Source organism: Scyliorhinus canicula, chromosome 11, assembly GCF_902713615.1.
Source record: "Scyliorhinus canicula chromosome 11, sScyCan1.1, whole genome shotgun sequence".
Classification (NCBI taxonomy): Eukaryota; Metazoa; Chordata; class Chondrichthyes; order Carcharhiniformes; family Scyliorhinidae; genus Scyliorhinus; species Scyliorhinus canicula.
In genome coordinates, this window is record NC_052156.1 from 89,449,832 (window position 1) to 89,475,022 (window position 25,191).

The following is a 25,191-nucleotide window of genomic DNA, read 5'->3' on the forward strand; positions in this document are numbered from 1 at the left end:
GTACAGTGCTTTTAAAAACTGCATGGAAACCAGTAAGGGCTGAAAACCAAATAGCTTTATTCCACAGTGTGCAGTAAAGAAAGTGTGCTAAAGAGCCACCATGTGAAGTAAAGACACTTGGATGGGATTTTCCACCCACGGATTCTCCGTTGGCGCCGGCACTTAGCCTCAGGAATGGAGAATTCCGCCCTTTATGTTTTGACCTTTATCTTTTTTTAAATCCCTGTCCAACCCTCTGTGTTTGTCTGTCTTGTGTGTGGGTAGAGGGTGAACAGTTAAAGTGGGTAGTATTTACTGCATATTTCTTGATAGTCCATACTCTATAAACAGTAATTGGGTTTAAACTTACAAATCTGGTGACTGTAGTTATTGGACAGCCAAGGGCCAAAGACATCAGGTATTTTTATAATAATTATTATATGATAATAATTCACTTCTGTTATAACTCAGGGATGAGTAGGACTGGAATTGACCATGCACTTGCCCAGGGTGTCACAACAATATTTCCAAGTCAGGATGGCGAGTGACTTGCAGGGGAGCCCCCAGTGCTGGTGTTCACATATATCTGCTTCTCTTGTCCTTCTAGGTGGTAGAGGTCGTGAAGATGCTGTCTCAGCATGGTGAGTTCCTACAGTTCATCTTGTAGATGGTACACACAGCTGCCACTTTTCGTTGGTGGGGGAGGTTTTGAATGTTTGTGGAAGGAGGAGCAATCAAGCGACTGTTTTGTCCTGGATGGTGTTGAGCTTCTTGAGTGTTGTTGGAGCTGCACTCATCCAGGAAAGTGGAGAGTATTCCATTACACTCCTGAATTGTAGGCTTTGGGGAATCAGGGGGTGAGTTACCCACACAGACTTGCCAGCCTCTGACTTACTCTTGTAACCACAGTATTTATATGGCTGGATCCGGTTCAGTTTCCAATCAATGGTAACTCCCCAGGATGACGATGACGGGGAATTCAGTGATGGCAATGCCATTAAATGTCAAGTGTCAATGGTTTGATTCTCTCTTGTCGGAGATGGTCATTGCCTGGCACTTTCATGGTGCGAATGTTACTTGCCACTTGTCATCCCAAGCCTAGATATTTTCTGAATCTTGCTGCATTTGGACATGGACTGCTTTAGTCTCTGATTTGAATGTGAATAAGAAGTCAATGACTGAAGGAAAAAAGGCAAGGTGAGCAGAGAAGAAAATTGGCCAAAAAAGGAGTAAAACTAAAGGCAGGAAGAAAGTCCTTACTCTATAGAACATGAAGGTATTATTCATAGAGCACATATTCTATGGTGAGTGATGGAATAACATTTTATTGTAAATTAGTTTGCAGATGGTCACCACCAGTCTCTCTTCAGAAGGTGTTAGATTACTGTTTTAATTCAGGCTTCAAATACATTAATAAAAGTCAGTCTGAGATGGTAAACATCAGCACCAACACAAAGCACAGAATACACAAAGATTTATTCATTTGATATTTTTCACTATAGCTCAGATTTACTTTTGGGATCTCACCAGAAAGGATTTCAATAAGGCACTAATTCTGTAACGTGCAGAGAAATCCCTGAAATATTGAAAAATAAGCTGCGCATTAACATTTGGGAACTCTCATCATTCATTAACTCATTGTGCACTGGATTTGCCCTCGACTGGATTTGCTCCAGCACAGGACTTTTTCTCACACTTGATTCATTCTAGTGTAATATAGGACAACATTAACAGTCACATAGATTAATTAATAAAACCAGTATGGATTTCTGAAGGGGAAATCATGTTCAACTAATTTGCTGGAGTTTTTTGTATTGTGGTGTGCAGGGACTTCCAAAATGCATTTGATACAGTGCGGCAAAACAGACTTGTGAACAAGGTTGGAGCTCATGGAACAAAAGGGATAGTAGCAACAGGGATACAAAATCGGCTGAGTGGCAGGAAACAGAGCAGTAGTTAACTGATGTTTTTTGGGATGATGGAAGGTTTGTAGTGGACTGCACCAGGCATCTGTGTTGCGGCCCTTGCTTTTCTTGATGTATATTAACGGCCCAGATCTTAAGAGTTCAGGGGACAATTTCAAAGTTTGTGGATGGTACAAAACTTGGATGCATGTGAACTGTGAGTGGGCAGACAAATGGCAGGTGAAGTTTAATGTGGAGAAATGTGAAGTGATTAATTTTGGTGGGAAGAACATGGAGAGACAATGTAAAATAATGTACAATTCTAAAGGGGATGCAGGAGCAAAGGGTTCTGGATGTATATGTGCAGAAATCATTGAAGGTGGTAGAGCAGGAAAGAGAAATGGAGAATCAACCACTCACACCTGCCTGTTGAGTAGGTAACGTTTTCAGTGTAAGGTCATTCTGATTAAAACATGTGGCAAGGTAAAACCTGCAGAAGGTTGGCAAAACATATCAATACATTTTGCTTTAAAATTACTTTGACTGTGGCTGTGCTTGTACTTACTGCTGCCCCAGCAGAGGTGAACCCACTAAATGACTGGCCCTTAAATGGTGAAGGTAAGCACTATTTGCTGACTTTGAAAAAACCTGTCCACAAAGATTTGGCAATCTCTGTGGCATGGGTTCTTCCCTTCCTGATGCCTGTTTGAAACTGGTGCCAAGTCAAGGAGATCACCAAGCATCCTGAAAGACGTGCTTGTTAGGTGAATTCTCCCTCTGTGTACCCAAACAGGTGCCGAAGTGTGGCGACGAGGGGATTTTCACAGTAACCTCATTGCAGTGTTAATGTAAGCCTACTTGTGACACTGATAAAGATTGTCATTATCTTGCAACAGTGATGTCATCATGCATGGTACATAACCAATCATATTGAAGTTTTCCAACAATCAGCAAGCCAGGAAGTAAATTATCCTTTTCCTTCTTAATATAATTTTACAGAGAGCAAAATAAACATTTGGTATGTTCCCAAGCTGAGATATCAGAAACAAATGTAAAAAAACCTAAAAATGTGTAATTTTATAATAATGGAGAATATGACATTTCACAACGTGAAATTGTTTTTTTCAGGGCCACTAAAGATATTCAGCAATAATTATGAATCTAGAATGCTTTTAAAGACCCAATTTATTCAACAAGGTGCAACTTTTTCAAAGACTTTGACAGCAAATCTAATAACATAAAATGGCAAGTTCTCATTTGAAATCTCAGTGATTTCTAATTGATTGTAGTTTGTTGAGATTTCGGTAAGACTCATCCGTTTCATTCTAGACCACAACGTCTTCACCTTCGACAACAAATTCTTCATCCAGACGCACGGAACAGCCATGGGGACCAAATTTGCACCTCAATATGCCAACATCTTCATGCACAAGTTTGAACAGGACTTCCTCACCACACAGGACTTTCAACTGATGCTATACACCAGATACATCGATGACATTTTTTTCCTTTGGACCCACGGCGAGACATCACTGAAACGACTACACGATGACATCAATAAGTTCCATCCCACCATCAAACTCACCATGGACTATTCTCCAAATTCAGTTCCATTCTTGGACACACTCGTCTCCATCAAGGGCGGTCACCTCAGCACCTCGCTTTACCGCAAGCCCACAGATAATCTCACGATGCTCCACTTCTCCAGCTTTCACCCGAAACACATTAAAGAAGCCATCCCCTATGGACAAGCCCTCCGTATACACAGGATCTGCTCAGACAAGGAGGAGCGCAACAGACACCTACAGATGCTGAAAGATGCCCTCGTACGAACGGGATATGGCGCTCGACTCATTGATCGACAGTTCCACCGCGCCACAGCAAAAAACCGCACCGACCTCCTCAGAAGACAAACACGGGACACCACTGACAGAGTACCCTTCGTCGTCCAGTACTTTCCTGGGGCGGAGAAACTACGACATCTTCTTCGCAGCCTCCAACACATCATCAGCGAGGATGGACATCTTGCCAAGGTCATCCCCACACCCCCACTACTGGCCTTCAAACAACCGCGCAACCTCAAACAAACCATTGTTTGCAGCAAATTACCCACCCTTCAGAACAGCAACCACAACACCACAAAACCCTGCCAGGGTAATCTCTGCAAGACATGCCAGATCATCGACATGGACACCACCATTACACGTGGAAACACCATCCACCAGGTACGCGGCGCATACTCGTGCGACTCGACCAATGTAGTCTACCTCATACGCTGCAGGAAAGGATGTCCCGAAGCGTGGTACATTGGCGAGACCATGCAGACACTGCGACAACGAATAAACGGGCATCGTGCGACTATCAACAGGCAGGACTGTTCCCTTCCAGTTGGGGAACACTTCAGCAGTCAAGGACATTCAGCCTCTGATCTCCGGGTCAGCATTCTACAAGGAGGCCTTCAGGAGACGCGACAACGCAAAATTGCTGAGCAAAAACTTATAGCTAAGTTCCGCACGCATGAATGCGGACTCAACCGGGATCTGGGATTCATGTCGCATTACATTCGGCCCCCACCAACAAGCCTGGACTTGCAGAGGCCTACCGACTGAACTGGCTTGGGACAATTCACACCTCTTTAACCTGGAGTTACCTCTCTCTCTGCATCTTTGATGATTTGATTGCCTGCAGGTGCTCGCATTCCGGGGCATCTCTGACTGTGTCTATATAAACATTTCTGGAACAAGCCTTTCCATTCACCTGAAGAAGGAGCCGTGCTCCGAAAGCTCGTGTTTGAAACAAACCTGTTGGACTTTAACCTGGTGTTGTAAGACTTCTTACTGTGCTCACCCCAGTCCAACGCCGGCATCTCCACATCGTTGAGATTTCAACAGCGCACCCTACAGGGAAATGTAGAATTACTGGCAGAAACTTCTGGATTTCCACATTGTTCTGCACCTGTGAGGATGTTGAAAATTGTTGCATGTTTCAGAGGCGTAATGATGGCAAATGCTGAGAGTTTCATCTTCATTGTGTATATAAAAGCTGGGCCAATGTGACGCCGTAGTGGCAAGAGGTCTGAGAAAACTTTGGGGTTTTTTAATTACTTTAAAAGCTGTCTCCTGTCTTCCTTGGGTTTTAAAACAAAATAGTTTGAATCTTTGGGTGAAATTTTACAATTCTCCTTGGGAGTGGGTTGCCAGGTGGGGAAAGAGTGCTGTAAAATCAGATGTCATGGTGCTGACAACATGTCCTGTCACCTACCTGCCCCCTCTGGTATTTTACCTCTGGGTGGGGCGGTGACAGGCGGCTCACCCACCTATGGCCACCTGAGGTTAGTTTAAAAAAAAAAAATTTAGAATGCCCAATTTTGTTTTCCACAATTAAGGGGCAATTTAGTGTGCCTACTCCACCTAAGCTGGACATCTTTGGGTTGTGGGGGTGAAACCCACATAGACACGGGGAGAATGTGCAAACTCCACACAGTGAGTGACCTGAGGCCGGGATCGATCCCGGATCCTCAGCGCTGTACGTAGCAGTGCTAACCACTGCGCCACCGTGTCACCCTTACCCGCGGTCAATTAATGACCACTTAAGGGCCTCTCCTGCTGCTGATATTTAACCTGTGGGCTTTAGGGTGTGGGGGAGAGGCTTGGGGATTGTGTCCATCAGAGACATGGGGAGTTGCGTCCGTCCTGTTTGGGCACTCTGTTTCCAAAAGAGAGCCCTCCCCCCACCACAGTTTTCCTGCTATTCCTCCACAGATTGACCTCAGTGGAAGACCCCTACTTACCTACTCATCCAGCTGCATTGATGATGTCACTGGGGGCTGGTCGCAATCCCAGCAGTGGCCATCGCTCAAGGTGGGGCTGCTAGGGCTAGAGAGCTGCTAACCATCTGATTGGTCAGCAGCTCTTGGGAGACGAGGCTTCCTCCCAGTTGGGCATGGAAGTCCCACCCTGAGTCAATTAAAATCACTGCAGGCCCATCTGGACAAACCGAGGCAGGCTTGCCCCTGACCTTTCGGCCAGGTGGAGGGGAGGGTGGGGATGTGGCCCACCCACCCGCCTGTGAGTAAAAACTTGGCCCTATCTCCATCAGTGCCACCTCCTTCCAGTGTTCAGCATTCACCAAATAACAGTTCACTGAGCTTCAACATTCACACAAGAGTTGCTCCTTGATTTAAACTTCTTTATAAACACCTCTTTAAACAAGGAAGTATGTTTGAAACTAGATTATCTGTGTCTCTTGATATTCATGGTTCAGTTTGTGCTGTAGTCATTCCACATGGAGACACAGGGATAGGAAACTTCAATTCAAGTCAAAATTAACCCTATCGTCAGAAATGATGTGACAGGCATAAAGAGACTGAATGGAGACAGAAATTGAGACAGTGAGGCAAGTGCCAATAAAGGGCAAGATAACAATGTTGGATTTCTCTCAGGACCATCCCTCATTCTGCTGCCAGAATCTCGGCAGGAAGGGTGGAATCGGTCTTTTCCCTAAATTTAACTTTGTCAGAGTGGGAATAGCCTCGAGCACATTAATACCCAGTAAATCATAGAATCATAGAATTTACCGTGCAGTAGGAGGCCATTCGCCCCATCGAGTCTGCACCAGCCCTTGGAAAGAGCATCCTACTTAAGCCCATGCCTTCACCCTATGCATGGGGGTTGATGAAATTCAATTTGAGTGAGCTGCTGAACAGAAAGGTGCCACACGCTAGAAGCCCTGCTCAATGAACAGTTCTACTGAAGTCAATATTACTGATTATTGGGGGGGGGGGGGGCTGTTGAGATAATGCCCATTTTCCATCCCTGTCCAATTTGAATTTAAGCCCCATGGTGTCAGAGATGCTGAATTGCTTCTAACGATCCATGTGTGGACAGGAACTGCCAGAGCAATCATTTCTATCAAGCTTCATGACCATCCCTCAACACCTTCAACATGGCAATAAAAAGGGAAAGAAATGAGAAAGAAACATGTCACACGTCATAGATATTTTTTGAGACTAAGAGGAGCAGCAGTGTCCCGTAAATCTAATGCGGGCTGTTCAAGGACTTTTCCAGGATTGGTGCAGCCCCGAGCTCCAATCCCTCCCAACCAGGTCAGGCCTGCTGGCTGGTTGAGCAGCCATATTTCTGCTATCCCATAACCAGAGAGCTGCAAAGGGGCACCCGTTAAGTGTATATTTAAGGCTGAGATAGGTTTATTCTAGTAAGGGAATCAAAGGATATGGGGAACGGGCAGGAAAGTGGACGCGAGGAATATCGGGTCAGCCATGTTCCTACTGAATGGCGGAGCAGGCTCGAGGGGCTGAACGGCCTACTCCTGTTCCTATTTCTTATGGTTTTATGGTCAGTTCTGGCAGAATAGGCATGATGCTCCAACCTAATAGTAACTGGGAGTTCCTGATACTGGCTTTCAGCAGACTTTACAACTGTTTCAGCTGGAAATCAAGTTTCCTCTCAGTGACAAAGTAAGAAGTCTTACAACACCAGGTTAAAGTCTAACAGGTTTGTTTCAAACACAAGCTTTCGGAGCACTGCTCCTTCCTCACCTGAGGTGTTGGTAAAGTCCAAACCTGTTGGACTTTAACCTGGTGTTGTAAGAGTTCTTACTGTGCTCAGTGACAAAATCATAGCTATAGAAATTCCCTTGGGGAATTTTCCCAATCTCCTGCCATGAATGGATCTGAGACCCCCCAAAAAAAGAGTGCAAAAGTCCAGAACTTCTGCTGATATACCACTGAAGTTAAGGTGAGCGATCGGGGGAAACTCTCTGGACATCATGCTCCAGAGTGAGCAAAGTAAATGACCCCTTCTTTCTCCTAGATCGGAATTTTCTAGGGTCTCAGATGAAGGAGGAGATGAAACAAATGGGTCACCACCTTGTTCTACCTCTGGTCAACGGGTTTCTATTAAATTTTGTATTTGAGCCCAATGAAGATTGAAAAAAGAAGAAAGTCAAAAGGTTGAAATGTTATTGCTTTCATTTCCATATGTGCCTGAGTACATAGTGATGATTAAGAAGAGACTGAGAGCATTCTCTAACCTTCATTCAGTGCCAATGATTAATTAGTCTGTAATCAAACTGTCTGCTCAATGGAAGCTGTTTAATAAAGCCAGCCCAAAATCAAAACATCAAATCCCTAGTTAACTTCATCAAGCCACTTTGACTGCGATTTGATCATTTGCTATTCAGCTGCAGCCTTGCCGCACTGCGTAGCGCTCTCTCGTCAGTGAGTCAGAACACAAGAGCAGAACTAGGAGCAGGAGTCGGCAACTCAGCCTCTTTGAGCCCACCCCGCCATTCAATACGATTATGGCTGATCTCCTCTTGGCCTTAACTCCACTTTCCTGCCTGTTCTCCACTCAACTCCACTTTCATGCCCGTTCCTGCCTCTAATGTCCTTCCTCAAGTAAGGGGACCAGAATTGTGCACAGTACGCCAATGCCCTCTATGGTCGCAACAGCACTTCCCTACTTTCATACTCTATTCCATTAGCAATTAATGCCAAAATTCCATTTGCCTTCCTTATTACCTGCTGCACCTTCATACTAACTTTCTACGATTCATGCACGAGGACACCCAGATCCCTCTGCACTGAAGGATTCTGACGTTTCTCTCCATTGTGATAATAAGTTACCTTTTTATTTCTCTGACCAAAATGGATAACCTCACACTTATCCACGTTAAATTCCAGCTGCCAAACGTAGGCCCACTCATCTAATCTATCCATTTGTAAATTTCTTATTTCCTCATTGCAACTTACTATCCCATCTACTTTAGTGTCATTTGGCTACACTACCTTTTATCCCCGCATCCAAGTCATTAATATATATTGCAACTAACTGGGACCCGAGGACCGAACCCTGAGGCGCCCCACTGGTTACAACTTGCCAACCGGAAAAAGACCCATTTATCCCCATTCTCTGCTTTCTGTTGGTTAGCCAATATATTACCCCCAACCCCGTGGGAACTTACCTTATGCATTAACCTTTTGTGCGGCACCTTATCAATTGCCTTCTGCAGGTCCACATATACTACATCTACGGGACCCCCATTATAGTGCACTTCAGCCAGCAGCCATTCAGCAAATAGCCTTTGTCACTCGGTAGACTCCGTTCGGTTAGTCACGGTAGCTCAAATGCAGCTGGCACAGTGGACACAGGTAGGATTAAGACATGATAACAGCTGTAAGTGTACTGGGCATTGGGCTGGATGATTCTTTGCCTATGGTCACATACCAGTTGGATGCTGAGGAAGTGGAATTCCTTTCAGTTTCAGTGAAGGGCAGAGGTAACATTTTGTACTGGTAAAATGAGTGCGTAGTCAATGGTATCTCGTAGCATGGGGGTGCCTGCTGTCCTATCAACGCTGTACGTTCACTTCTGTTTCTGCTTTGCAAGAGAGAAATGGATTCAGCTCTCAATGAATAGAGAGGCTCAGAAACTTCCTTCACACACTGGATGACAAACAGCGAGACGTTGCAAATATCTCCTGTTCCAGCTTAGAAGTGCATAAAAGTTCATGACCGAGATCATCTTCACAGCCAACGGAAAAGCAGACCTCACCTGAATCTGAGGCTGCAGTTATCGCTGCAGTATGTGCCAGGTCTCAGTGAGCATGCCCTTACTGAAGCCAATGCTTATGTAGTTACATTGTATATCTTGTGTTGCCCTATTATGTATTCTCATGTATTTTCTTGAATTTTGTTTAATTCCCTTATCTGTTGAGCAGCTTGCAGAAAAATACTTTTCACTGTACCTCGGTGCACGTGACAATAAACTAATCCAATCCAATCCAAGTACAGATGCTGTACTGTACAAAACTGCTGTATAACAACCTCATTGAATCTTAGAAATCGATTGAATATTATAGAAATCTTATGAAGAAAGCTTTCATAACAGTTAGCAGGTTGCAAAACACAAAACTGGCTTGTTGTCTCTGCCAGGGACAGGACTCATACGTAAACCAACCCATATGAAAAGGTTAAAAACAGGCTCTTTGAGTGTTAAAAATCACTTTGGACAGGAAAGAGTTTTTGAAGTGATCCATGTTGGCTTCAGCTTTCTTCAGACAGAAAGGCCAGAGAAGAGCTTCCAAAGACTTTGGCTAGAGAGCAGAAGACTGCCTACACCAGCTACTGAGATCAACACTCACTCTGTGTCATGTGTCTCCTCATCCTCCAGGAGCAGTCGACCATTCTCACCTGTCACAGACCCATATGCTGCCCATGTCTAATTAGCATAATTTTCAAACTGCTGCTTCCTAATAAATTACTTTAACATTACTTCTGAACTCGACCCCCTTTGGGGAGGAAACCAATGACTTCCAAACTCAAATCCTCCTGTTCATATTGTTCCTCATGGGGCTTAGATAAGTTGCCTGACTCCCTGAGTGCATTTAGCCTCCTGCTGAGACTTCTTCCCCCTCTCCTGCTCCTCACTATTCCAGTACTTTGTCCTATCCTGTATGGCTCCTATTCATTCTCCAGTTCATGTAGTGTCCCAAGAAATGGCTACCAGCACACCCATACCCCGGGAACAACTGGATTCTACAGAGGTTTTAATGTCAGTAAGATCTCTCTCGGCCCGTTATTGTGATTTAAATGCATGCAAATCGTGGATTTGCATGGTGCTGCTGGCGCTGAGCGTGAAGCTCGCTGAGGCTGCCGGTGGTGGGTCGGAGCATCGCAACAGGATCAAAGCACAAAACACTTATCCAATTGGAGCAACAATCAGAAGGAAATACTGGCCAGATGAAATCAACCAGCAATGAACCGACAATAAGTTGATGATTCCTTTGAAAAGCTGTGTGTGTGTGTTTGTGTGTGTGTGTGTGTGTGTGTGTGCGAATACGCTCCTTCCTGCTGTCGTTCAATTACGTTAAGGTTAAGAGAGACTGTGAGCTGGAGCATCCATCTCCAAAATGGTACAGTTGGTGTCAAGTCATTGGTTGCACCATGATCTTCCAACTCTGTAAAAGACCATAAGATAGACTTCCGGTGGCGTATGCGAGCAGGGCGGCCGCATTAAGAAGAGCACCCGCCAGTGGCCACAATTTGCGGCACTTTCGGGGAATTCCCCGAGTCATCATTCACTCCCCGACTATCGTCGGCCTTTGGGGCCGTCACGGGCAGCTAGCGGGGCCGGTTTAAAAACCGGCAAAGAACCCGGGTGGGTGTCAGGCGGCGGGGGCTGAGGTGCTGGGCCCAGCACGGAGCGGCGGTCGGAGCAGCGGGGGCGGAGCTAAAAGGAGGCCGAGGCGGCAGGCCCGAGGCCCGAGCGCGATGTAGGTGTGGTGTCCCACATCGGATGGCTCCCACTTAGGATGAAGTAAGAAGGCTGAAGTCCGGTCCCAGGGGAGCTCTGGGGGAATGTAAGGAAGAAGAGAAAGAAGGTTTAAGGAAGTCTGGTGAAGTTTTTTTTCTCCCCTTTTTCCCTTTTTTTTGTGTGAAGGAAGAAAAATTGTTTTTTTCAAAAAAAAAGAAAATTCAGATTGATGAAGGACAGGAGGGTGGAAGGAGGAAGAAATGAAAGGAAAAACAATAAGCCGCTAAAGGATATGAAGAGCAGCGTCGAAGAAAGGAGGAAACGTGGGTTCGCCGCTGAAGGAGAGGACGAGCAAAAGCGCTCTCAGGATGGCGGAAGCCGAACCGCAAGGCGGGACCGCACTAACGGTGGAGAAGAGGCCCGAGGTGGTGGAGGTGGAGCTCGAAAAACAGTTTGCGAGGCAAATGGAGGCCTTGAGGAAGGAGACGGTGGTCGCATTTAAGTCATTGGTGGAGGAGGCAATCGCCCCGGTGAGGGTGGGGGTGGCAAAGACATCGGCCGAGTCAGCTAGTGAATGGAGGTGAGGTGAGAGGAGGGCTGCGGACGTTGGTGTCTGGATAGCAGGCTTCAATGGGCCTATGAGGCGAGCGAGAGGGGGGAGAAGGGATTGATGCTGGGAGATGTTTTTTCAAAGGGAAATGTAGGGGGGGTGGTTCTTGGGAAGGGGGGTGGAAGGGATTTGATGTTAACAATGGACAGGGGTTAATCGGGTAGGGCCTGGTGGTATGATGATGGTGGATAAGAAAGGTGGGGAGGGTGAGAGACCCCCAGTAAGGATAGTCATGTGGAACGTGAGAGGGTTAAGAGGTCCGGTCAAGAGGACAAGGGTGCTTGCGCATCTTAAAAGTTTGAAAGCCGATGTGGCAATGCTGCAGGAGACTCACTGGAGGGTGAAGGACCAGGTGAGACTTAAAAAGGGCTGGGTTAACCAAGTGTTTCACTCTGGATTTGACGGAACGGCTCGTGGGGTAGCGGTGTTGGTCAGCAAAAGGGTATGCTTCCGGATGGAGAAGTTGGTGGCAGATCAGGGGGGTAGATATGTGATTGTGGCAGGGGCACTGGAGGGGAGACTAGTGGCGCTGTTAAATGTATACGTTCCCAATTGGGACGATGTGGGATTCGCGAAGAAGGTGTTTGGGGCCGTCCCCGACTTGGGACACACGAGCTGTTGTGTGGGGGGGGACTGGAACTTGGTGCAGGAGCCAAGGTTGGACAGATCACGGCCGCGCTCGCTGGTCCCATCAGGGGGGGTGAAGGCGCTGGTTGGGCTAATGGTGGAAATGGGTGGGATGGACCCCTGGAGGTTTCTGCACCCGAGGGAACGGGAGTACTTGTTTTTCTCAGCAGTCCATTAGGTATATTCGCGGATCGACTTTTTTGTGGTGGGAAAGGCTTTGCTGGCTGGAGTCAAGGGGTCGGAATACTCTGCAATTGCAGTGTCAGATCACGCTCCGCATTGGGTGGATATGGTGCTGGAGAAGGGGGTAGCGCAGAGGCCGGGGTGGAAACTGGATGTGGGGCTTTTGGGGAACCAAGTGTTCTGTGAGAAAATTGAAAATGTAATCAAGGAATATGTAGGTTTCAACTGAACGGGTGAGGTGTCGAAGGCAATTGTCTGGGAGGCTCTAAAGGCAGTGATGAGGTAATTTTGTTTAAGGCCAGGGTGGACAAAGAGGAGAGGTTGGAGTGGCAGAGGGTAATAGATGAGATGTTGGAGGTAGATAGGAGTTATGCAGAGGATGGGGACCCAGCAAAGCTGGAAAAGAGGAAGGAACTACAGGCGAGCTTCGACCGACTGTCCACCAGGAAGGCGGTGCACCAACTGAGATGAGCAAGGGGTGCAGTTTATGAACATGGAAATAAGGCAGGTATGTTAGCAGGTCAGCTCCGGAGGGAGGCAGCGGTAAGGGAAATTGTTCAGGTGAGGGATAGGGCAGGGAAGTTGGTGATGGCTCCGGAGCTGATTAACAAGGTTTGTGAGGAGTTTTATGAGAGGTTCTACAGGTCAGAGCCACCCGGGGGAGACTGTGAGATGCAGAAATTTCTAAATGGGCTGGAGTACCCGAGGCTAGGGGAGGGGGACAGGGCTACATTAGAAGGAGCAATAGTGGAGCAGGAGACAAAGGATGTGATTGGGAGGATGCAGTTGGGGAAGGTGGCAGGGCCGGATGGGTTTCCGGTGGAATATTATAAAAAATTCAAGGATAAGCTGGCACTCCTGATGGTGGGGATGTTTGAAGAGGTGATAGGGAAGGGAGTTCTGCCACAAACCTTGGGGCAGGCATCGATTTCCCTGTTGCTTAAAAAAGATAAGGATCCGACAGAGTGTGGGTCGTGTAGACCCATATCACTTCTGAATGTGGACACAAAAGTATTGGCGAAGGTACTGGCGGGTAGGCTGGAGGAGTGTGTCTCCTGAAGGCGACAGGTGAAGAACAGACGGGGTTCGTTCGTGGGAGGCAGCTTTTTTCGAACATTAGGAGGGTTTTGAACGTTGTTATGGCAACGGCGGAAGGGAAGGAAACAGAACTGGTTGTGGCAGTGGACGCCGAGAAGGCATTTGACCGGGTAGAATGTGGGTACCTGATGGCAGTGCTGGAGCGGTTTGGGATTGGACCAAGATTTGTGAACTGGGTAAAGCTATTATGTAAGGAGCCGAAGGCGAGTGTCGGCACAAACAACATCAGCTCGAGATACTTTTCTCTCCACCGTGGGACGAGGCAGGCATGTCCTTTGTCCCCCTGCTGTTTGCACTTGCAATCGAGCCGTTGGCCATCGCATTAAGAAGTTCGGGAGCATGGAAAGGAATAGTGCGGGGGGGTGGGGGGGATAGAGCATAGGGTGTCCTTATATGCCGCCGACTTGCTGTTATATGTGTCGGAACCGAGTGTGTTGATAGGGGGAATATTGGAGCTACTGCGAGTATTTGGGTCTTTCTCGGGATACAAGCTGAACCTGGACAAGAGTGAGCTTCGGGTTTGGGGCAGGGTCAAGGGATTTGAGCCAGGGGGTGAGATGGAAGTTTTCGGAAAGGGGAAGAGAAGGGGAGTAAAAAGATTTGTTTATTAGGGGTCGGTTTGCAGGATTGAGGAAGCTGGGAGCGAAGTATGGGCTGGAGCAGGGAGAAGTGCCCCTGGAGCAGGCGCTGGTTTAGCTCACTAGGGGCTGGTTTAGCTCACTGAGCTAAATCGCTGGCTTTTAAAACAGGCCAGCAGCGCGGTTCGATTCCCGTACCAGCCTCCCCGGACAGGCGCCGGAATGTGGCGACTAGGGGCTTTTCACAGTAACTTCATTGAAGCCTACTCGTGACAATAAGCGATTTTCATTTTCATTTTCAAGTGTTTAGATACATGCAGGTTCGAGATTTTGCCAGGATGGAGATACAGAGCTTCCCGGAGGAACCGGCCTCCACATTGCTGGAGGAGGTGCTGACGAGGAGGAGACTGGAGAAGGGGGTAGTGTCAGCAGTGTACGGAGTTATTTTGGAAGAGGATAAGGCAGCACTGGAAGGGATCAAAGCAAAGTGGGAGGAAGAATTGGGAGAGGTTATAGAGGAGGGGGTCTGGTGTGTGGTGCTCCGGAGAGTAAATGTCTCCACCTCATGTGCGAGGTTGGGACTGATACAGCTGAAGGTGGTGTACAGGGCACACCTCACGAGGGCGAAGATGAGCCGATTCTTTGACGGAGTTGAAGATGTGCGTGAGCGTTGCGAGGGGGGCCCCGCTAATCACATTCATATGTTTTGGTCCTGTCCAAAGCTAGAGGATTACTGGAAGGAGGTTTTTAGAGTAATTTCCAAGGTGGTGCGCATGAAACTGGACCCGGGTCCCCGGGGGGCCATATTCGGGGTGTCGGACCAGCCGGGGTTGGAAACGGGTGCGGAGGCAGATATCATAGCCTTCGCCTCGTTGATCGCCCGAAGGCGGATCCTGCTGGGATGGAGAGCAACCTCTCCACCCTGTGCCCTGGCGGGCGGGGGGACCTGTTGGAATTCTTGACTCTTGAGAAGGTTAAGTTTGAACTGAGGGGAAGGATGGAGGGCTTCTACAAGTCATGGGCACTATTTATTATGCACTTTCAAGAACTGGATAACATCGAACATTAGTTGGGGGGGGGGGGGGGCGGGATGGGTGGGAGGGTTGGGGGGCAGGGGTGCTGTGGGTATTAAGGATGACTATGGGTAATCCCTGATTCCTTTTTGTCATTTGCTTATGTAAACATGCGGGCTGATGTTTGAGGTTTGGTGGGAGGATGGGATTGTTGTTATTGTTATGGGGATTGACATATTTGTTGCTGATTATTGTTTATTGTTGGTGGGTGTAAATCCGGGAGAAAATGTGAAAAAAGAGAATAAAAATATTTTTAAAATAAAAAAGGACAATAAGATATTGGAGCAGAATTAGGCCATTTGGCCCATTGGGTCTGCTACTATTCACTGTATTCTATACACTCGCATGAACAAAAATCCTCATCAATACGGTGTCCAGAGTGACTGACCCACAAAGTGTGAGAGTGCACTGCAAATGCTATTTTGGAATCGGAGGCTTCTTATAACTCTCCAAAAACAGGTGCAAACGATCCCAATTCTTCTGCACACTGTTATTTACTGTCTGTTAAAGATACTAGGCACGATTCTCCCAGCCCCACGCCGGGCGGAGAATCGCCGCAACCGAGCCACGCTGCGCCATTCTCCGAGGTGCGGAGAATCGGCACCATTTGCGCGGGTGCGTTTGGCGCTGCGTGGGTCACGGGCTGCTGTACGAGGCCGGGCCGCCGATTCTCTGGCCCGCGGAAAAAGCAGAGTCCCGCCGGCGCCGTCCACACCTGGTCGCTGCCGGTGGGAACTCTGCGCGAAGAGTCGGCGGGGCAGCCTGTGGGGGAGGGAGGGGACCTCCATCCCCTGGGGTGGGGGGAGCCTCTGATGGGGTCTGGCCCGCGATCGGGGACCAACAATCAGCGGGCCGGCCTCTCCCCCCCCGCCGGGCCTACTTTGTTGCGTGTTCGGCCCCAGAACCACCGTGCCATGTTGCGTTGAGGCCGTAGCGTTCAGTGAGGCCACCGTGCAATGCCGGGTTGGCGCGTCGCCACTGCGCTTGCGCGGGTTGGCGCCGCCCCCAGTGTGTGCCAGGAAGTAAGGCTGGAGCAGCGAGAACTGTTCCGGCGCCGTTCTGGCCCCTGGTGGGGAACAGAATCGCTAGTGCCCACGCCCGTTTCACACCGTCGTGAAATGCGGCGGCGTTCACGACGGCACGGACCCTCTGTCCCGCGATCGGAGAATCGCAGCCCCTGTCTATCGACTTCCAGTGGTGGCCATGGAGTGAGTGGTCGCACATTTGGTGGCTCCCGCTCGAGATGGAATTGTTTGGTCCTTTTCATCATATAGGGGGTGTTTGCTAGTACAAAGTGCATGGACAATGACAGATAGGGGGCGGGATTCTCTCAGCCGGGGACGGGACGGAGAATCCCCGCGACCGGTACGAACCGCACCACGTCGCCTCGACGCCAACAGGTGATTCTCTGCAGAGCTTGATCGGCCCGGCGCCGGTCATGGGCTGCTGTATGAGGCTGGGCCGCCGATTCTCTGGCTCGGATGGGCCGAGTGGTCACGTGGAAAAAACAGAGTCCCGCCGGCGCCGTCCACACCTGCTCTCAGCCGGCAGGAACTCGGTGTGGAAGGGTCGGGGGTGGCCTGTGGGGGGTGGGAGGGGGGGCGGCTCCGATGTGGCCTGGCCTGCGATCGGGGCCCACCGATCGGCGGGCTGGCCTCTTTGGCTGGGGGCCTCCTTTCTTCCGTGCCGGCCCCTGTAGTCCTGCATCATGTTGCGTTGGGGCTGGCACATTGCCGGGAGCCACTGCGCATACTCGCGTTGGCGCCGGTACCATTGCGCATATGCGGATGCTGCAGCGCCCAGTTGACGCCGGGATCAACAGCTGGAGTGGCGTGAACTGCTCCAGAGCTGTGCTAGCCCCCTATAGGGGCCAGTATTTCTTTTCCTGAGGCTGTGTTGATGCCATCGAGAAATGCGACAGCGTTTCCGACGGCATCAACACTTGGCCTCAGGATCACAGAATCCCGCCCAGGAATTCTCCACCGGTAGGGCCGGTTTATGGTTTATCGAACGGGGTGTATAATGAGCAAGGGGCAGCAGTCTGGGAGGGAAGACTTTCGAAGTGCAACAGAAGGAAAGATGGTGAGGGCCCTGGGGCGTCGTTGACTGCCCAGTAATTTACTGAGCAATTGGTGGATCTTTTGAATACCAAGTTCCAGCAGCAGAGGCAAGAGGCCTCGGAGGACCTGGCTAAGGTGGTGGAGTCGACCAGGCTATTGAGAGAGTTGGGCAAAGGTTGGAATGCAGAGTTTGGCGCTCCAGAAGGTGGCGGAGTCGGTGGTGGATCATGAAGACTGGTTGGCCACATTAGAGGCAGAGATGGTGTTCGTAGCAGTCCTTTTTTAGAAGATTAATGGGATGGTTTTGAGGTCTGTGTGGGCGGGTAAGGCTCTGCGGGTGAGGAGGGTCTTCTTGGAGAGAGATCGACGGGGGGTGGAATTGGTGGTGGAGGAGCGGTCAGCGGGGGGATAGATGGAGCCAGTTTGAGGGCACTATTGCTGGCACCGCTTTACATTCTCACCGGCCAGATACTCCAAGAGCCCAGTGGTGGCATCAGCGTTAAGGGTGTGGAATCAGTGTCGGCAGCATTTTAGAATGGAAGTCATGTCCCTGTGGACGCCGATTTGCAACAATCATAGGTTTACTCCAGTGGCTGGACAATCATAGGTTTACCCCGGTGGGCTGGACAATCATAGGTTTACCCCGGTGGGCTGGACAATCATAGGTTTACCCCAGTGGCTGGACAATCATAGGTTTACCCCGGTGGGCTGGATGCAAGGTTCTGGGGGTGGCGGCAGGTGGGGATAGAATACTTTAGAGATTTATATGTTGGAGTGAGGTTTGCAGACCAGGAGGAGCTGGAAGGAACATCCGAGGGTGGAGAAATCTCTGTCTGCACTGAGGGGTTTCGGTGAGCTGGGCTCCCCAGTGCAGGAAACAAGTCGAAGTGCGGCCTTGGTCACACGTTCCCCGCTGAGGCCCCATATTTAACCGGAGTCGCTGCGAGTGCCGGGAAACACACGGTTAAACGCGCTCGCTATGGGACATAGTTCCCATTTGGTTTGATCGTGCGCACTGTCTGTTTACCTGTTTATATGCATTGGGATAAAGTCTCTTCATTACCTATGATATCTGTATGTGCGGTAAAAAACTGTTACTTACCTGTGTCTGTAAGTGCATCGTCTCCCTCTTCTTCTTTCTGTTTCTTGTCAGCCTCCTTTAGTTCAGGTACATAGAAGTCACCTTGCCTTGCCAGAGGGCACATGAAGTAGATCAGGTCTCCACGATAGATCTCCAGGCATGGGTGGGCACAGAGCTTCCGTTCCTGAAGAAGAAGAAAAGAAAGAGTTGAGCAAAATAGATTCACACCAAATTAACTTCAGGGTAAGAGTCTGTAGGAGTGCCTACACTAATGACTGGTAGGAGATTAAACTTGAGCAAGTGTTTGGCTAAAGTGCCAGTACGTGTGATAGCTTAGTGAGATGATGATGCATCTACTAAAGGAACTTTCAACTTAAAGAATCCAGTTCTGATGAAAGGTCATCGACCTGTAACATTCACTCTGTTTCTCTCTCTTCAGATGCTGCCTGATCTACTGAGTATTTCCAACGTTTTCTGTTTTTATTATTGAAGAAACCTGTTGGGCTGAGCTCTGAAAGACACCGTTACAACAGAGTTATTCTGGAAGATCCGGACAGGAATTCTCTGCATTCCTGCTGAACAGGACACTGAAGAATAATTGAAGGACTGCTGCAAGACATTGGGCCTTCTGTCGGCGGAAAACAGGCGGGTGGATCTGCAAATTAGGGTGCTGTGCCATCGGCAACTTGCCCATGGGCAGCCCACCCGCCATGACACCCACCATGCGGCGGCAAGGACACATCGAGTGGGCTGCCTGTGGTCCAATTGAGGCCCTTACATGGGAAAGTTGGACAATTACAGGTCTCATCCTCCAGCGCGCTGTTTAACAAGCTCTCGGAAAGGGCTGCGTCCAACGTGTTGCCAGGCAGATTTAATCGTGCCGGCTGCTGGTCAGTGAAAGGGGAGGGTGCCTCTCATGATGCAGTGGTTAGCACTGCTGCCTCACAGTGCCAGGGACCTGGGTTTCAATTCCAGCCTGGGTGACTGTGTGGAGTTTGCACGTTCTCGCTGCACTGCGTGGGTTTCCTCCGGGTGCTCCAGTTTCCTCCCTCAGCCCAAATATGTGCAGGTTAGGTGGACTGGCCATGCTAAAATGCCCTTTAGTGTCCAAAGATGTGCAGGTTAGGTGGGGTTACGGGGATGGGGCGGGGGAGTGGGCCTAGGTCAGTTGCCCTTTTGGAGGGTCGGTGCAGACTCGATGGACCGAATGGCCTCCTTCTGCACTGTAGGGAATCTATGGATTCCTGGGCTGCCTGTGCCAATCAGAAGCATCCTCTCCCCCTTACCTACAGTTTTACCCCTTCTTGTCCACCCACCCCTGCTGACCTGTCAAATATGACTCCCCGACCCGCCCCACCCCTCTTGCCAGGGCCTGCCAACCTGTCCCCGACAATTTATCTGGGTTCCAGCTACCCATGATTCCAGGTCTCCTGCTATGCTAGTAGTGGCATTGATCCTGTGAACCCTATAAGCTAAAAGAATGAGGGATAGCTGATGCATGTCGACACCAGCACCACGTCACACAGCATCCTGACTGGGAACTATATCACTGCTCCTTTATCCTTGCTGGGTCAGAACTCTGGAACTCTCTATCTGAGAGCACTGCAGCTCTACTTAGACCACATGGACGGCAGCGGTTCAAGGCAGCGGCTCGTCACCAGCTTTTCAAAGGCACTTGAAAATGAGCAATAATGCTGGACTTTCCTGGCCATACCCATAAATGAAATTTTTAAAGAAGTGACCCCTTTCTTTGTACGTGCACGTCAGTGACTTTTTTTCACGTGTGTCATCATGTATGTATATGTCTTACTGTGCGTATATTTGTACGCGTGCCATTTTATGTATGCGTGTTTTTGTGTGTGTGTCTTTCTGTGCACGTGTGTCGCAGTTGTGTGTCTTTTTGTATGTGTGTGTGGCTTTCTCTCAGAATGATTGTGTGTATGTAGGTGTTTAAGGATATCTGAAAAATGGGATTCGTAGCGAGTCTGAAATGGCAGATCACTGATAAGTTTACAAAAAACCTATTCTGTTGGTGAAAAAGGTCACCGTCTTTCCATTTTGATAGTCAGACACCAGAGTGACAAAACCAGAATTAAAAAGTTCGCTAGCCATTAAGACAAACTGCTCCGATGATAATTGCTCCTATTCTGGACATTTCTTAAAGTCAAAAGTGCCACTGTCTGCTGGGAAGTTTATTGATGATTCTGACCCAGAACTGCCAGAATCCTTTCGGAGTGCATTGCCCTTCAAGAGACACAGCCACACATTCCCACTTCACCCACTTTCCCGCTTCCATTTCCTTGTTAAAATTCATCAGGCAAATGAAATCTGGCAGTAATTACTGTGCATAAACGTTTGCTAATTCAATTTGCATATGAGTTTCCATTAGTGATTAGACATAATCAAATGAGTAGACAAACTGTGCTTTGCTTCAATTGCACATCAGACTTTTGGGTCTTCTTCACACTTGCAGAATAAACGAAGAGTGAAATACAATTCACTCTCAGTCAAATGAAGCAACTCACAATACTGAACAATTTCGAACAAGTCGCATTTCAATCCCACATAAAACAATGGAAGTGATTATTAGGAGAAAACTCAAGGACAATTGCTACAACAACAGCCAGCACAGATTCAGAAATAAAGGTGGAGAAAGGTGTAAAAGGATGTGTCAATTCATTACAATCGCCCAGAGTCAAAATGGCCTCCAATGTCTCGGTACAGCTAATTGAACCTAATCTTTAATTTTTAGTATTTTCTCGATCTAAAATTTCCTCCGGGTGCTCCAATTTCCTCCCACAAGTTCCGAAAGACGTACTGTTAGGTAATTTGGACATTCTGAATTCTCCCTCCGTGTACCCGAACAGGCACTGGAATGTGGCGACTAGGGGCTTTTCACAGTAACTTCATTGAAGCTTTTAATGTAAGCCTACTTGTGACAATAAAGATTATTATTATCAAAGTCATACAAGCGTAATATAACACAGAAACATTGCTAAAGCATGGAGGGGTTCCTTGAACAGTGGCCGTTTGGGCCCCCTCCATTCAGCCCATCATTGTTGGTCATATTTTTAGCTATCTAGGCTTCACTTTAATCCCTCAGTCTCTTCTCCCTCCTCTCTCCCTTAAAACCTACCTTTCTGATCACGCTTTTGATCATGCCTCCGAATCTCTCCCTTCCTCATCACTCTGCCTTGAGACATGTTATACTAAAGATGTTACTTAAATGCAAGCTCTTATTGATCATGTAGCTCCAACTCTATTCTAGTACAATTACACAAACCATTAAATTTGACGTTGTACATACATCAGTGTTATTTTTACTCATATTACACTCAATGACTCAGTGATATGATTCAATGATTATTGCTATATCCCTGTAATTATCTAATCTTGGTTTCAGGTATATTTATTATTGTTTAAATTGCACTATCAAATTTATTGTTACCTGAGGTATATTTATAATAAATCTCTGTCATTCAACCTAACTATGCACAGTGCTCAATGCATTATTCCCTCACTATATAATAAACCCCTCAATGGAACATTCCCCTCACAATCTTCATAATACTCATTCTGTCACCTCTCTCTAGAGCACTCCCTATGGAACATACTGTAGCTATAACACACCCCTCAGTGCTTTCGTGCAACTGTGAAAAGTAGCATTGTAAGCAAGATTCCCAAGTGCCAAGCCAATTACGTCATTTGGCACATTGTAGGTTGAAAGGTATGAGTTTAAGCCAGAACTCAGTTGAACTCAGCACCAGAAATACTTAATCCCACAAATTTCATGCTTGCTGTTTATACTGTAGACCATTCGACAACAAGTCAAAAGCAACAAATAATGGACTGTCTCTTTTTGCATATCAGCAGTCGAGGCAAAGGCAGTGTTGATGCCAATCAGTCTGCTGTTGTGTTCCCTGAGTTTAGAATAATAATGTTTCAAATATTCTCTTTGTTATTTGTTCAAAGAAAAGAACTTTCATTTCGAAACTGCCTTCGTTATTTCGTGAGCATTTCAAAGCTCTTCACATATAAACAACTATTATGAAGTGCGGTGAGTGTAGATAGTCAAACGATTTGCAGCAATCGGTAACAGCATGTGATGATATAACTCACACAGAAAAAACATTTCAGAAACAGGACATCTGCAAACAAGGTATAAAATAATAGTCAGTGATCATCAATAACGGGCTGGATTCTCCAGTCCCCCAGCCGTGTGTTTCTCTGCCACATGTCGTACGCTAGTGGCAGGATTGTCTGCTCTCGCCACTTGTCAATGGAATTTCCCATTGAAGCCATCCCAGGCCGCCAGGAAACCCATGGGCGGGGTGGCATTGTTGAAGGGAGCAGGGAATTCCAACGGCCGGAGAATTCCGGCCAATATATAAACTGTACTTCTGAAAACACTTCTTTTCACCCGAATGCCATTCTTCCCATGGCATAAGAAAAGTTTCCAAGTCTTTTGTAGTTGATTGTTATGAAGCTGAATATTAGCCAAACACAAGGCAACTCAAACAAATCCTTCAAGCCAGTCAATGAAGATCTTGTTAGAATCGTTCAGTACAGAGGGAGGCCAGTTTACTCAACCTGCCAGTGTCAGCTCTTTCAAAGCGTCACGTAATTAGTTCCAAACCCCTGCTCTTTCCCCATAGCCCTGCAGTTTTCCCCCTTCCAGTATTTCCCCAATTCTCCCTTGAAAGCTGTTGCTGGAACTGTTTCAGGCAGTAGAACTCACAATAACTTAACCAATTCTTTAACCAATTATTGTAAATCTGTGTCCTCTGGTTACTGACCCTTCTGCCCTGGAATCTTTTTGTCCTTATTTATCAAAACCATTCATGGTTCTTTTAGAGGCAATGATGCAGGACAAAATTAATTGGCACTTGGGAAAAATATGGCTTTGTAAATGAAAGCCGGGGAAATTGTGTTAGATGAACTTGATTGAGTGCTTTGATGAAGTAACAAAGACCATTGATGAGGGTTGTGCAGTTGCTGTTGTGTATGTGAACTTTCAAAAGTTGTTTGCTAAAATACCATATAAGACATTTATTATTAAATCAAATCTTCCCTTAACTTTCTTTTCTCTAACACAAACAACCCAGCTTCTCCAGTTTCTCCATGTTACTGAAGACTTTCTTCCCTGGCACCATTCTAATAAATCTCTTCTGCACCATCTCAAAGATATTAACAGCCATCCTAAAGTGAAGTTCCCAACACTGGACTCCAGTTGTGGATTGAGCAGTGTTTTAATGAAGGTTTACTATAACCTCCTTGTTTTTGCACTCTTTGCCTCGATTTATAAAACCAAGGGTATTTTTCAGTCGTCTTGATTTGTCCTTCTACCTTCAAAAGGTGTGTACACATCTACTCCCAGGTTTCTTTGTTCTTACAGCCCCCATAAAATTATACCATTTAATTCATATTGTCTCCACCATTCTTCCTCCCAAAATAAATCACATCATGCTGCTGTATGTTAAATTCCATCTGCCATGTGTCTGTCCATTATACTAGTCTCTCACCCTGGAGACTTGTGCTATTATTCTCACTGTTTACCACATTTCCAAACTTCATGTCATCTGAAAATGTTGAGTTTGGCTTTTTATACCCAAGTCCAGGCCACTGATAGACATCAAAAAGAGGATTGTTCTTAATACTGCAATATCTCTGTATATTTCACTCCCATCTGACAATCTCCATTTTCCTGCTCCTTTCCTTCAGCTAACTTCATATCCACAGCAGCCACAAAGCTCAAGGGCAGCTTAGCAGGAACACTAGGATGTAGCCCAATGTGACTCTGTGACTTTTGTTTTATACGTGAAGCACTGCCAACCTTTTGAATACCTCCTGTTTTTAACCTTTTATTAAATCTAATGCTTTCAAATCTGTTTTCATCTATTTTTACCCTTTCCAGTTTGTCAACTACTTCCTTCATTACTGTGACAATGGCAGCATCATCTTCCTTAATGAAGACACATGCAAAGAACTTATTTAGTATATCAGGCATGCCTTCGACCTTCCTAAGATCATCCATTTTTCTGATCCCTAATCAAAACCCACCGTTCCTTCGACTACCCTTTCATTATTTATATGTTCAGACATATATGGATTCTCTTTCCTATTGCTGAAATATGTCAAGTCACCCATAATATTGTCAAACTGCTACTGGAAATCCATCAATGTGTAGTTGTGCCTACTGAGGCTGGTCCTGTGAGATGAAACCAGTTTCAGCTTCTGGTCAAAGCCCAATTTGCTTTAACTTAAGTGCAGCCACTAGGTCCTCATCCCCTAGGGAATTTATAACCAATATTTACCTCTCATGCACCCCTATCTAATTTCTAATCTTCAGCCCCTCTCTTGCCTCATCCCTCAGGCCATCAGTTCAGATCCTAAATGTTAAAACACTGATTTTTACGGCCACATATGCATTAATACTGGATTTGTTGACTGTATGTATACACATTGACTCTTTGACTTACATCCGGATTAACCTTGGAGAACCGTGGGATCAAACATTTAATGGACATTACATATTCTAAACAAGGTTAAATAGTGGCTATAATGCGGACGAGCAGATTTTAAATTACTTATAGAAACTAAAATTAAAAACGTTCGGTGGGATTCTGTGATCCTGAGGCTAAGTGTTGACGCTGTCGGAAAACATGGGGCCAGCATGGCATTGGAGCGGTTCACGCCGCTCCAGTTGCTGATCCCAGCATCAAC

At 47.2% G+C, this 25,191-nt stretch overlaps 1 protein-coding gene across 1 annotated transcript in view; it reads right to left on the bottom strand.

Moving 5' to 3' along the window:
* Positions 1 to 25,191, bottom strand: part of LOC119973183 (testis-expressed protein 264 homolog) — a 463,785-nt gene that overhangs the window by 83,939 nt on the left and 354,655 nt on the right. The window contains exon 3 of the mRNA XM_038810832.1: positions 18,490 to 18,652. Within this exon, the coding sequence (XP_038666760.1) occupies positions 18,490 to 18,652 (163 nt within the window). The remainder of the gene's footprint in view (positions 1 to 18,489; positions 18,653 to 25,191) is intronic.